Source organism: Peromyscus leucopus, chromosome 4 (genome assembly GCF_004664715.2).
Source record: "Peromyscus leucopus breed LL Stock chromosome 4, UCI_PerLeu_2.1, whole genome shotgun sequence".
Taxonomy (NCBI): domain Eukaryota; kingdom Metazoa; phylum Chordata; class Mammalia; order Rodentia; family Cricetidae; genus Peromyscus; species Peromyscus leucopus.
In genome coordinates this window covers 108,757,980-108,771,364 of record NC_051066.1, presented here as the reverse complement: position 1 = coordinate 108,771,364, position 13,385 = coordinate 108,757,980, and the positions used below count along the sequence as shown (strand labels likewise).

At 36.8% G+C, this 13,385-nt stretch overlaps 1 protein-coding gene across 4 annotated transcripts in view; it reads left to right on the top strand.

Moving 5' to 3' along the window:
* Gpcpd1 (glycerophosphocholine phosphodiesterase 1) overlaps positions 1-13,385 on the top strand; it is a 57,222-nt gene that overhangs the window by 17,229 nt on the left and 26,608 nt on the right. For 3 of the 4 annotated variants that reach the window (XM_028878626.2, XM_028878627.2, XM_028878628.2), the window contains exons 5-8: positions 2,681-2,756; positions 4,511-4,552; positions 7,366-7,489; positions 11,565-11,796. In XM_028878626.2, coding sequence (XP_028734459.1) covers positions 2,681-2,756; positions 4,511-4,552; positions 7,366-7,489; positions 11,565-11,796 — 474 coding nt within the window. The remainder of the gene's footprint in view (positions 1-2,680; positions 2,757-4,510; positions 4,553-7,365; positions 7,490-11,564; positions 11,797-13,385) is intronic. The other variant, XM_028878629.2, reaches the window with a different exon arrangement.

The following is a 13,385-nucleotide window of genomic DNA, read 5'->3' as shown; positions in this document are numbered from 1 at the left end:
TTTTCGACACAGGGTTTCTCTGTGTAGCTTTGGAACCTGTCCTGGAACTTATTCTGTAGCCCAGGCTGGCCTCGAACTCACAGAGATCTGCCTGCCTCTGCCTCCCAAGTGCTGGGATCAAAGGCGTGCGCCACCACTGCCCGGTGGATTATGTATTTTTGAATCATTTCTGAGATTTTAAATTTCCTAATATTTCAGTTTTTTTTTTTTTTTTTTTTGCTTTTTTTTTTTTTGTTTTGTTTTTTTGTTTTTTTGAGACAGGGTTTCTCTGTGTAGTTTTGCGCCTTTCCTGGAACTCACTCGGTAGCCCAGGCTAGCCTCGAACTCACAGAGATCCACCTGTCTCTGCCTTCCAAGTGCTGGGATCAAAGGTGTGTGCCACCACCGCCTGGCCAGTGTTATTTTTTTTTTAAGCCCATCAGTGAAATTTAAATTTAAGATTATATTCTCTAATGTATGTAAAAGTCATAGTCAACAGCTTAGAAATCAATGTACTTACTTTAAAACTAGGGTTTTTGTTTGTTTTTTGTTTTGTTTTGTTTTTGAGATGAGGGTCTTACTATGTAGCCTTGACTGGTCTGGAACTTGGCTATGTAGACCAGGCTGGCCTCAACTCAGATCTATCTGCCTCTGGCTCCTGAGTACTGGGATCAAAGGTGTGTTGTTTTTGTTTCTTTACTCTCTAATGCTGTATCAGCCAACACGTATCTATAGTGGGAATGCTTGTAGACAGAAAGTCACCTATTAAACTATTCCTCATAATTCAAATCTATGTGAATAATAGATCTGTTACTAATTGATGAAAGTCAAGATATTAAAATAATTACTAAAATAGGTTTTCTATGAAATATATAATAATTCATAAGACTGTTTGTAGGTGGTAGGTACTGTAGTCATCATTCCGTAGAGTTATCCTGACGCTGGAACGACACCAAAGCAAAACAAACTCTCTTTTCTTCCTGTTTTTATCCCTGTTAATAGTTCTATTCATGGCACTCTTTTATTTCATATTTGATTACTGATAAGTCCACACCATTTTTGAAAGGTAGTTTGGCTGCCAGGAGGTAGAAGGATGTAATAAAGAGGTAGAGTGAATGAGAAAAAGCTTAGATAACTCTTTGTTTTCATTACTAAGAAACATACCTGTTTTTAATGTATACATTTGCTTCTTTTGAAGATTAAAATAAAAGACAGATGAAAATATGCCTGCATGTGTGAGCATAGGAACACGCACACACACGCACTCACACTCTTAATTAATGTAAAAACAGTTTAAAGACAGTTTTAAGCATATAGCAGGTATTGTAGGATTAAATGTCCTTTTTTTAGTGTATTAGAAATTATAATATTCATCATATTTTAGACGACCAATGTAATGGCAAAGAGTTATTGTGAAAGAACATGTCATTTAGTATCTCAGAGTTAATGATTTGAGTAAACCTCCAGTGCTGTTGTAGTTTTTAACTGTTTATAAATTTTAGAAAAGAATTTACCTGTTTTAAGTTCTGGAATTATATTGTTTAATACTATGCCTGTTTTGTTGAATACTGATTAATTGACATATTTACCAAATTAAATCAATAATTAAATCCAATAAGATTGTGGAATACTTTTATGAAGAGCCATCTAAAGGTGTATAATATACACAGAGAAGCTTATATATTCCAAGTTCAAAGATTTATGTTGGTAGTAATTATTCAGAAATAGTGTAATAGTGAGTAATTTTTGTATTTCCTTTTTGCTTCTCTATATTTTATTTAAATTATCAGAGTATACAAAAAATTCTATCTTACAGGGTTACAGTTTCAAAGTCTGCTTTTAAAATGTTTAAGTACTTTTTTTGGCATATGATTTTAAATATGTAAGTTTCTTTAGTCTGCCTTGTATTTGTTCAGAGGGCCTTTGCTGTTGGTTCATTCCTGTTCTAAAATTGTGTGGCAGCAACAGCACATAATTTTCTTTACTAGTAAGGAAACATGATATCAACATAAGAAATTATTATACCATGGCTTTTAAATTTGAAAGCGTAAATCTCAAATTTGGTGTTAATTTAGTTTCCCTTTACCACAGTTATTCTTCAGACTTGGCTGTTCACTTATGTATTCTTCTAGGATTTCTTGTGCTCTTTGCAAACATGAGTTACTATAATATGAGAAATGTAATAAGCAGTATTCTTAAGTAGAAGATTTTGCTATACCTCTAGGTTCCTGCAGTAATATGTGCTAAGTGATCTTGTCCTGCTCTCATAGGTTGTTTAGGCTGTCTCTTGAACATGTAGGGGAATATTTAGAAACATCCCTTTGACATACCAAAGGAAGTATAATTGATGTTAACTTTAACTTAAAATAGAATTAATATTAGTGCAAAGTTAATTTTTCTTTAAAAAAAAAAACAAAGTATTGTAGATAAATTTGCATTTGGGTTAAAGAGAGTTTTGTGTGCCAGTTCATCTCAGTTCTTTTTATTTATTGCTTTAACTCATTTTTTTTTTTGTAGTATTTCATCATGTTTTGTGACCTGGGTACAAGTCTGATTTGGGACATAATAGTATTGATAATTAGCAAGATGAATTTCTTGTTCTCATATTTAGTGTAAGACTTAGGCCACAAACATCTAATGAAACCATGGGTAGAAATAAGATATAAGAAATTATTGCAGACGTTTAACTTTTAAATTGCAGACTATCGGTGGTCCATGTCAAGTCATAGTTCACAAGTGGGAGACTCATCTACAACCACGATCAATAACCCCTTTAGGTATGGGCATTAACTGCATCTGTTTGAGGCGTATGCATAAAGTTACTAATGTGCTGCACAGTGGCTTAGGGACTTAGTGCATTTTTATTCTGAAATTTAAAATCAATGCATTGTCAGTACTACAGATAATCACTTAACATTTCATGGATCTTATTTCCAAAACTAAACAGTTTGTATAGCCTTTCTTTATAAACTATTAGAAATGCTTGTCTACTTATTTTTATTTGGGGGTTTTAGATTATTATGAGACATTGAAATTTGGAGTTGTTAGAAAGTTAATATTCTTTACTGAGGATTCATGGCTTTATTGTTCAAATTTAGAGAACATTTTAAGAAAGAATTTATCTAAAACAAAAACTCTCAAGAGTTCAATTTTGAATGCTAATAGTTATATTTGTTTTTTTTAAATACTAGTAAATACTTAAATGAATTTACATTTCTTTGTTATAGTTGATATATTCTTCTAATTCATTCAAACTCCCTCTTGGCTGTGCTATTATTTATATTCAGAGGTTTTTTTGTTTTTTAATTCAATTTTCTGTGCCAAAAAAAAGGCAATTCTCTTCATCCAAGTGTTTTAGTTCACTTGTCTATGCTGAAATAGATCTTGACACTCATTTTACATACATGAAACTACTCACTTGTAGTTGTGAAGTGAATCAGTCTGAGAAGTACATGTTTTAGTTCCTCCAGGAAATCAAAGTTGAGGAGTAACAACTGGTTGTGGGGTTTGTAGCTTAGATTAGGAAGTGGTAGGAGTTTCTGCTTTGCCCTCTTTAAAGGACACATGGTGTTTAAATAGATGTCTCACTCCATCTTCCTTATTGGATTTTCTTCTTACATATAATATATGTAATACATTTAATATATTTCTGATAGATTTTACAGCAGCATCTTTACAATTACAATAGTTCATATTGAAGTTGGAGCTTAATGAGAATTAAGTATTTTAAAACACAGTTTACATTTGGATGCATCTTGAAATTAAATATATTTTTGCATTGTGAGAAGTGGGATGACTTTATTTCTGTTCTCATAGAAATTAATGTTCTGCTTTGGGGGGGAAGGTGATGTAAACTTAAAGGCAATGTGCAGTCTGCTGGACAGTGTTCAGGAAACACGCCATTTATTCTAACATGGTTTCAGGCTTGCTTAAAGTAAGCTGAGAAGAGTACTAAGAAGGAAACGTCTTTCATGTTTTACTAGATACAGCTTTGCAGCTTTTTTCATGATCTTGAACTGTTAGTGAAGGGCTGTGCTAGCATTTACTCTTGGTAGCTCTCCACAGCTCTGTATGTACAGGTAAGTTGATGCTGTTTATAAAGCTTTTGGCTGGCTGCAAGAATGTTGGGGTTTGAGGACATTAATACTTAGCCAAGTTCTGGATGTGAACCACATAAGAATAAGCATTTTAATTGTGCCAAGACTGTTGGTTTGAGACATAAGCAAGGAGCTTGGTAGGCTCATGCATGGTGGGTGCTGAGCTTCGTCCCATCCCACAGAGCACCTTCCCAGGACCTTGTCTCTCCTTGTGAACAATCACTCAAGTCTGTAGGACCAACATTGCTTGCTGGCCTCCTGAAAGGGAATACTTTATCCAGGGCCACAATAAACATGCTTATTCACGTAGGCTGCTTTACATTATATATATAATTACCATTGTAAACAGTACTTAAAGTGAATTTTCAGTTGTTCATTCGTTCTGTAGACATCATGAGTTTTTAACTAGGCCTTTTATTTTCCTTGAATTCCAGAAAGCGAAATCATTATTGATGATGGACAATTTGGAATCCACAGTAAGTGAGACTGTATTTTGAAAACATCTAATGGTATGATTAACCTGTTGCCTTAACATCTCATTGGAGATACGTAACATACTGAGATAACACAGTGCGACACTGAAAATAGAGACAAGTATATTCTGTTAAATCATAAATAGCTTCAAGGTTTGCATTTAGTGTTTGGTCATTTCAGATTTAGGAGTTTATATAATTATAAAGAAGTATACCTGGTAGAGGAGGTAGATAATGCTAATTTCTCTGATTTGATTACACATGGGATATATGTTTTAAATTAATGATACTATACCCATAAATAGGTACAAATATTTTTAAAATTATATATATTAGTATTAAAATGTTAGCTTACCATTTCTTTTTAACACTTATATTGAAAATATAATGGTTCTAAACATTTAAAGAGCTAAATGTTGCTTGTGGGCTAAATTGGCAGATTTTATATGTTTAAATAATGTGTTTACAATAAATCCACACAGCCAGAATTTTCTAGTAATTCTTGCTAACTCTTCAAAAACTAATTTATAATAAAGAAACACATCTTCAAAATATGCTTAAGATGTTAATTGTTTTTATGCCTTTCTGCTCCGATAAGTACTTTATCCTCAGAATTCAAACTTCCTGCATGGCGGTGGTGGTGCACGCCTTTAATCCCAGCACTTAGGAGGCAGAGCCAGGTGGATCTCTGTGAGTTCGAGGCCAGCCAGGGCTACAGAGTAAGTTGCAGGAAAGGTACAAAGCTACACAGAGAAATCCTGTCTCAAAAAAACAAAACAAAACAAAACAAAATTCAAACTTTCTCTAGTGGTTTGAAGCCTCCCAGTCCATCAGACTGCCTTGCTGCCTTGTCTTATCCTGAGTGCTGTACCTAAGGATCAGAAGTGGTCTAACTCTGAACCAGAGATGAGTTGCTGGTAACCACTGTACTTTCCTGACAAGAATGCTCTTTAGAGGATTTACTATATACATTAAACACAGAGGCAATATATATGCTATGGCAGTATTTGAAAAGGAATTGAACCTTTCCCCATATATTTCATTAGGAAGTATTATATTAAGAAAATAATATAGTCTAAAGTGTTTGAATAGTTTTAATGCTTATTTTTAAGGTCTTGTCCTATTATTTACTATATATATATATATGTTGTTTTAAAACTTTATAGAGAATGGGTTGTTTGGTTGGTTTTTTTGTTTTTGTTTTTGTTTTTCGAGACAGGGTTTCTCCGCCTTTCCTGGAACTCGCTTTGGAGACCAGGCTGGCCTCTGCCTCCCGAGTGCTGGGATTAAAGGCGTGTGCCACCACTGCCCGGCTAGTTTTTTGTTTTTTTTTGAGACAAGGTTTCACTATGTAGCCTTGGCATGCCTGGAACTCATAGAGCTCTATCTGCCTCTGGGCCACCACTCCCAGTTAAGATCATTTTATTTTTAATTGTGTATGTTTCTGTGCACCTGAGTGCTGGTGTCCACAGAGGCCAGAAGAGGGTGACACTCGGAGTTGGAGTTACAGGTGGTTGTGACCTGTCTACTGTGGGTCCTGGGATCTGAACTCAGGTCCTTTGTGAGAGCAGATATACTCTCTCCAGCCCCTAGAGAATAGATTTTTCTTCAGCTGTAATGTATGACATAATATCTGTCGTGTTAATTACTTTTTATGGCCATAAATTGTAGCATTTCTGTCTTTGTTGCTATCTTTTTCATTTCCCAGTGCATTTTAAATTTAGCTTTAGTTAGTTTTCAGGGTGGAAAAGCATTTCTTTGACTTTGTCCATTTTACAAATAATGTTTGAAATTAGAAGATTTTAAGACATAAGTTACACCTTTTGATTTTTTTTTTAAGTCCTGTTGATTTAAAAGGTTAGGTTGAAAACAGCACCACTGGTATTTGAAAATTTTATTATCTTCATTAGTAGGCAACTTCAAGTTAAGTGGTATTAACAGAATGTTATGGTGGCTGGCACATATTAAGCGTGAGAATCAGAGCTGACACATTTTAGTTCTTCTCTTTTCTCCAGTCTTTTATACTAGTCTCATAGTCAGATTTAGTTGGATATGAAGACTTTCAAGTTTTGTTTTTTGTTTGTTTTTAGACCAGGCTGGCCTCAAACTCAGAGATCTTCCTGCCTCTGCCTCCTGAGTGCTGGGATGGAAGGGTGCCATGCCCAGCAACAATCCTTATATATATATATATGTATGTATGTATGTATCTTCCCCCCTCCCTCCCTCCCTCCATCCTTCCCTCCTTCCTTCCCTCCCTCCCTCCTTCCTTCCATCCATCCTTCCATCTATCTATCTGTGAGATAAGTCTCTTACTATGTAGCTTTGGCTGGCCTGGAACTAACAGGGTACCATGCCCAGCTGAGATGGAAGGGTGCCATGCCCAGCAACAATCCTTGTTTGTTTGTTTGTTTGTTTGTTTGAGACTGATCTCTTATTATGTAGCTTTGGCTGGCCTGGAACTAACAGAGACCTACCTGCCTCTGCCTCCAGAGTCTTGGGATTAAAAATGTACAGACATTCCCAGGTTATAATGACAATTTTTACAGATTTACTCAAAGTTCCAAGTAGCTGACTATTAGTAGTCAGTTCGCTTTGTTTCTCTAACTTCAAATGAAAGTTCTTTTTCAGTGACACATTTAAGGTTTTTTAAATTACGGTTAATGTATTAATTACATTTTATGTTGGAAAAGGACCAGTATTAAATAATCTCAGTGTATTGAAATATGAATGTGAAGTAGAATTGTTAATATGTATTAAACTTAACTGGATTGCTTACAGCTGTGTAATTATATTATCCTTCTTTTTTATCCCACCAGATGGTGTTGAAACACTGGATTCTGGATGGCTTACATGTCAGACTGAAATAAGATTACGTCTGCATTATTCTGAGAAACCTCCTGTCTCAATTACCAAGAAAAAATTCAAAAAGTCTAGATTTAGGTATGACCATGTGATTTTATTACTTAGGCCATTTATTTTTGCTATTACTGTAGATATCTGACCTTTAAAATGATAGCATTCTAGGATGAACTGTTTATCTCCCTCAAATACTACTGTTACACACATTTATATTAGCCTTAACCTCTAAATTTGCAACCAGAAAAATTCTCTTTTATAAAAACAAGTAGTTTCTGTCAATAACCTTTCATACTGTAGAGATTGCTTTAAAGTTGATAAAATAAGTAATTTTATGGAGAGAGGAAAATGGCATAAACAGAAAATGATTGTCAGAAATGGCTTTTAGAGTCCCAACTTTGTTATGACTTAGTTTTTGACAGTGAAAGGTAAAAGTTATCCTGGCAACTCCAGAGTCTGCTGCTTTCCTTCCTCTTCTTCCCTTCCTCCCTCCCCACTCCCTGTTTTAGGGATAGATGGAAAAGCTTTGCTAAGATAGTTAAATTAGTTTTGAACATAAATCTGAGTAAGCTGGCTTCCTTAAGATGTAGCCTACTTTGACTCTTGACTTCTAACCATGGGATTTTGGAATCAAGAATTCTAAGTTTTGATATATAACAAGCATGCTTTTCTGGTATATCAAGGCTGGGTAGAAATGTCCATTTGCAGTAACGGGAGACCTTGATATTATCTTTTTAATATAATTCATAATGATATACCCTATAAATCTTTAGTTGTTTTGCTATACTTACCTAAATGTTATAAAACATATCCCAATCACAAGAAAAAGTGGCTGCCAGAGACCTGCTTGAGCAGGGGTAGGTAGTAGGTGAGTGTTCAGTTACCAAAGAGGATGTGTGGAGTTGGGGGGTGGGGGGACTGACATGATCTCAGGGTGAATCTGGATGATTGCCAGCAGCATTTATGGAAAAATGATTAAACCTTTTATACTCTAGAGTTGCATATAGGATTAAAGTGGAGAAAAGGGGTGTGTGAGCTGGGCTGTGGCTTGAGATCTGCAATTGAGGAATCTAGCACTGATCTTGACAATGGGCAGCATCATATGTTAAGTTCCTCTTTCCAGAGACCAGAGTTAACTTTCTTTGTAGCAAGCTGGAACTTTTTTCAAGCCCCCGAGGAAATAGGGACCCTTTTCCAAATGCCTGACCTTGGGAAAAGGACTTCTGGGACTAGATACTCCACTACAATTTAAGAGCTATTTTCATCCCTCCAAGGGATAAGTACTATCCTCAATGTGTCCCTTTGTGTCTTAGTCTTTTATATGGACCTGTTTCCGCTAATGCACTCCTGAAAGGGAAGGTCCTAATGTCTTACTGTTTTCCCATTATACCATACCATACCATTCTGATTTCTCTATACTTATTAACTGAACTTTTGCCCTTGATGGCCTCAGGCTGTGCATCTGACTTGTAGGCATTTCATCCTTGGGATCAGTTGTGTCTAGTAAATATCTAAGTTTCCTGTTCTTTGTGTAATTAGGAGGACACAATGTGATATTTTTTTCCAGAGAATTAACTTTGTTTAGAGAAGCTTCCATTGTACACATTTTCATCTTTTGCCAAGGCCCACACAAATTCCCAAAGGGAAAGCCATTAATAGTGAGAATCATTAAAAATAAAAGTAAAAACATGCTGGAGAAGTGTGGTCTGCAATGTCAAAATACTGGAAGTTTGTCAAACAGTAATGGTCACCTTGCAGTAGCACTTTAAACCCCCATATATTAGCTATTGTGATGAGAGAATTTAATATGTGTGCCTTGTCTATTTGACTTCATTTTTTTAAAGTAGTCTGCTGTGCATAATTAAGTTTTTGTTTACAGATTGTTTTAAATGAAGGGAAGATATGTTACACATTCTTTTGAGTGTGTGTGTGTGTATGGGGGGGTCATTGTGTACCCAAAGTGGCCTTGAATTGCTGCTTTAGCCTGATCAAGTGCACAGGTTGTAGACATGCACTACTCTGCAGTTTAGTGAATTGTCTCATTAGAGTAAGACTTTAGGATGTTTTTCCTGTGCTGCATTTAAGAAATAATAGTTGGGGGTCTGATTTGAATGAAAATTAGTACTGTATCTTACGCCATTCTTGTTTATATAGAAATCATTATGAGGGTTTTGATTGCTACTTTGCTCATTAGACTTGAACCAAAATATTCTCTTATAATTCTATGTAGTTGGACTCTATATGATAAAAGATTTGATTCTTTTTGAAATAAATGTGCATAGTTAGAAATAGGTGACTGTTCTGGTCATCTTTTTCACTGAAATTTATATTAATGATAGACTTAGCCATCATGGTTTAGAAAACAAATGTGTCTGTAATGGCCTCAGTAATTTTAAAACTTGGCATAGCATTTGCATTTTAAGTATAGCAGTGAACATGTATTTCAGTAGTACCTTTTTTCTTTCTTTTTTTTTTTTTTTTTTTGATCTGAGGATCAAACCCAGGGCCTTGCGCTTGCTAGGCAAGCGCTCTACCACTGAGCTAAATCCCCAATCCGGTAGTACCAAGTTCTAAAGAAACCTTTCTTTTTTATTCTACTCATCCATAGATGGGAAATGTATCTTTGTAGCGGACTACAGCATCATATAGCTATTTGAAGATTTTTTTTTATCTTTGTTCCATCACAGATCCCTTTCCTTTGGACTTGCTCCCTCTTTTAAATGGTTCTCTTGTCTGCTCATTTCTGTATATTTCTGGTCTCTCATGATGTATCCCTCTGGCTGATTAATAGTTGTCCAGAACTATTCCTAGAGTTTTCTTTCTGAGAGGAGATAATGGTTTTTGACAGGCCAAACATGCAGATTACTTCATTAATAATACTGTTCTGGTATTGCACCCCAAAACACTTCAATAACTTAAAACAAAAACCATCAATCCATCTATCAAATTGTCTACCTAAAATGTGATCTCCCAAATGGAGTTCTTGTTCTTTGAAGGCTAAGAAATCAAAAGCTAGCTATAATTGGTATTACAGTAAATAGTCCTGACCTCAATATACTTCTTGACATTAAAAGTTTCTACAACTAATTGCCTCTCTTTAGGAGTAAACTAGTCCTTGTGCCCTATGGTTTGGGTAACTGATCTTTGTGTTCATTACTATGAGGCTTATTACAGATTCTTGGGTCGATTAAAAAAGAAGTGGGTACATATATGTACAAATAATATCTATGCATAAAGCCTCAAGTTGTGGCTCATGCCTATAATCCTAGCACTAGGGAGGCTGAGATAGCAGGATTACTGTGAGTTTCAGGCCAGCCTGGGCTACATAGCTAGTACCAGGCCACCTGAGGTACATAGTGTGAGACCCTGTTTTAAAACAAATGGGCCAAATAAAAAACAAAGAAAATATTTATACATATACAAAGTGATGTTTGCTGTAATACTTTCTTTAGTAGTTACTTTTTATAAGGTACCTGGGCTATTACTGTGGTAGAGAGGAATATGACAAGTGTTCTGTAGGTGGATATTTCTGTCCTTCCTGCCAGCTCCCAAATAACCATACAGAGACTTCTTATTAATCATGAAAGCTTAACCGATAGCTTAGGCTTGTTTTTAGCTAGATCTTATAACTTAAATTAAGCCATTTCTATTCATCTTTGTGCTGCCTTGATGCTTGTTTACATCATCCACGTTCCTCCTGCCCTGTTCACATCTGCATCGCTCTGCCTTCTTCTCAGTGGTTCTCTGCCCTGACAGTCTTGCCTAGTTATCGGCCATTTAGCTTTATATGAAACCAATCACAGTGACATATCTTCACACAGTATAAAGGAATGTTCCACAAGTGTTCAGTTTAAACCTCCAATTCTAATGTACATTTAAAATTGCTCTAGTAGATTTTGATTTAGTTTGTGCTTAGGAGATCAATCCATCTATCAAATTGTCTACCTAAAATGAGATCTCCCAAAAGGAGTTCTTGTTCTTTCAAGGCTAAGACATTGAGAGCTAGCTATAAGTAATATTACAGTAAATAAACTTGCAGTGTGGATAGTCTGTCTAATATGTTATTTTTGTTCTTTGAAAAGCACTTTGTATTTATGTACATTCTGTGATTTTTTTTTTCCCCCTTACTGGGTTTCATTATTTTCTCCTGTCAATACAGGGTAAAGCTTACACTAGAGGGTCTGGAGGAAGATGATGACGACAAGGTGTCTCCCACTATTCTTCACAAAATGTCCAACAGCCTGGAGATATCTTTAATAAGTGACAATGAGTTCAAGTGCAGACACTCACAGCCAGAATGCGGGTATGGCTTACAGCCTGATCGCTGGACTGAGTACAGCATACAGACAATGGAGCCAGATAACTTGGAATTAATCTTTGACTTTTTTGAGGTGAGTAGTTATTTCAGTGAGGGACTAGACAAAGAATTCAGGCATGAACTTATTTTTGTAAATGGTTAGATTTTGCTCCTTAGAAAAACTTAGTGGAGCAGAATAAGCAACCTCAGTAGAATTCTATTTTAAACCAGGACAAGATGTCTATGCCTATTAAGTAATATAAATATAAAACGTTCAAAGAACTTTCCATGGATTGGGTAGAAAGGGTGGAAGTTTTTTTTCTCCTAATGAGGCCTTTTGTAGCCCATTCATGGGGCCACGTGGGAGACAGGAGGCCTTGCAGGCAGCTCTGAGGCAGGAGGTGCAGGCACTGCAGACTGGGGCAGGGCTGTGCCTAAGTAGCACCTGTGATGGCTGCAGTCTGCTGCAGGCCCCGCCTCTGGTGGGTCCACTGGCTCCAGGTCAGGAGCAGAGGGGATTTTAAAAACCTGGACTTGGGCATGAGAGGTGTTGTGCTCCTGGAGCTGGCAGGAACTGCTTGCTGGACCAAAGCCTGAATGCTGGTGGGACTCTGCAGGCTGCAGAACTTGGGACACCAGGCTGTGGAACAAAGGTGGGTGGAGGGGGATGGCCGCACAGCCCGGGTGTATGTCTGACAGAGTGGGGATTTTAAAAGATGAGTTTGAGCATGCAGCTCACTGCGCAGGTAGTGGTGCAGAAGCACCCAGGCAGGCCACACAGGTTTCAGGTGGACGTGGGTTAGCCCCACATTGGACCTCGGGACATTGGTAAGGTGCCTGGTAAGAGTTATTAAGGAACGAGATTTATAAGGTACGTTCACAACACAGAACAAGGTAGACACTGCTGTTGATCCAGTTGTCCTGCTGTTCTGCCCAAGGGCGGTGAGAACCAAACTTTAAGCCACACTTCTCAGCAGCTTGCTCCTGCTCTGACCACCCAAGAGAGCCTGTGACCCCAGCCCCACAGTTTTTAAGGTGTCACATAGCCTCAGAGCAGTCCACACCCATAATGCCAAAAAACACTTCATCCAATTGGTTATTGGGCTGAATGGCGGAATTCCCTCAGCAGGCCTCTAACTCAGTGTGTAGTCAAGGATGATCTTAATTATAGGCATGGACCTCTATATGCCCAGTTTTGTGGGGCTTTATGCATGCTAGACAAACATTCTCAATTGAGTTACACCCTCAGCTTCAATGTACCTTTAATTATAACAATTCACTGTGATGGTAGATTTACTTTATAACTTAATATGTTTAGCAACAAGTTAATAAAATTTTTTATTTTATTGTGTGTATTGGTGGGATGTGCATGCCACATTCTCATGTGAAGGTCAGAGGACACTTAGCAATTTGGTCCCATCTGTATGTAGGTCTGGGGTTTGAACCCAGTTTTCCAGATATACTGGTTGTTTTTTTGTTAACTTGACACAAACCTAGACATACCTGGGAAGAGGGCATCCTAATAGAGAAAATGTGTCCATAAGGTTGGTCTGTAGGTGAATCTGTGGGTATTTTCTTGATTAATGATAGATGTGGGGAGCCCAGCTCATTGTGCCACCCTCGGGCAGGTGGTCCTAGATGGTATAAGAAATCAAACTGAGGTCTTAAAAAACCAAAAAAAGA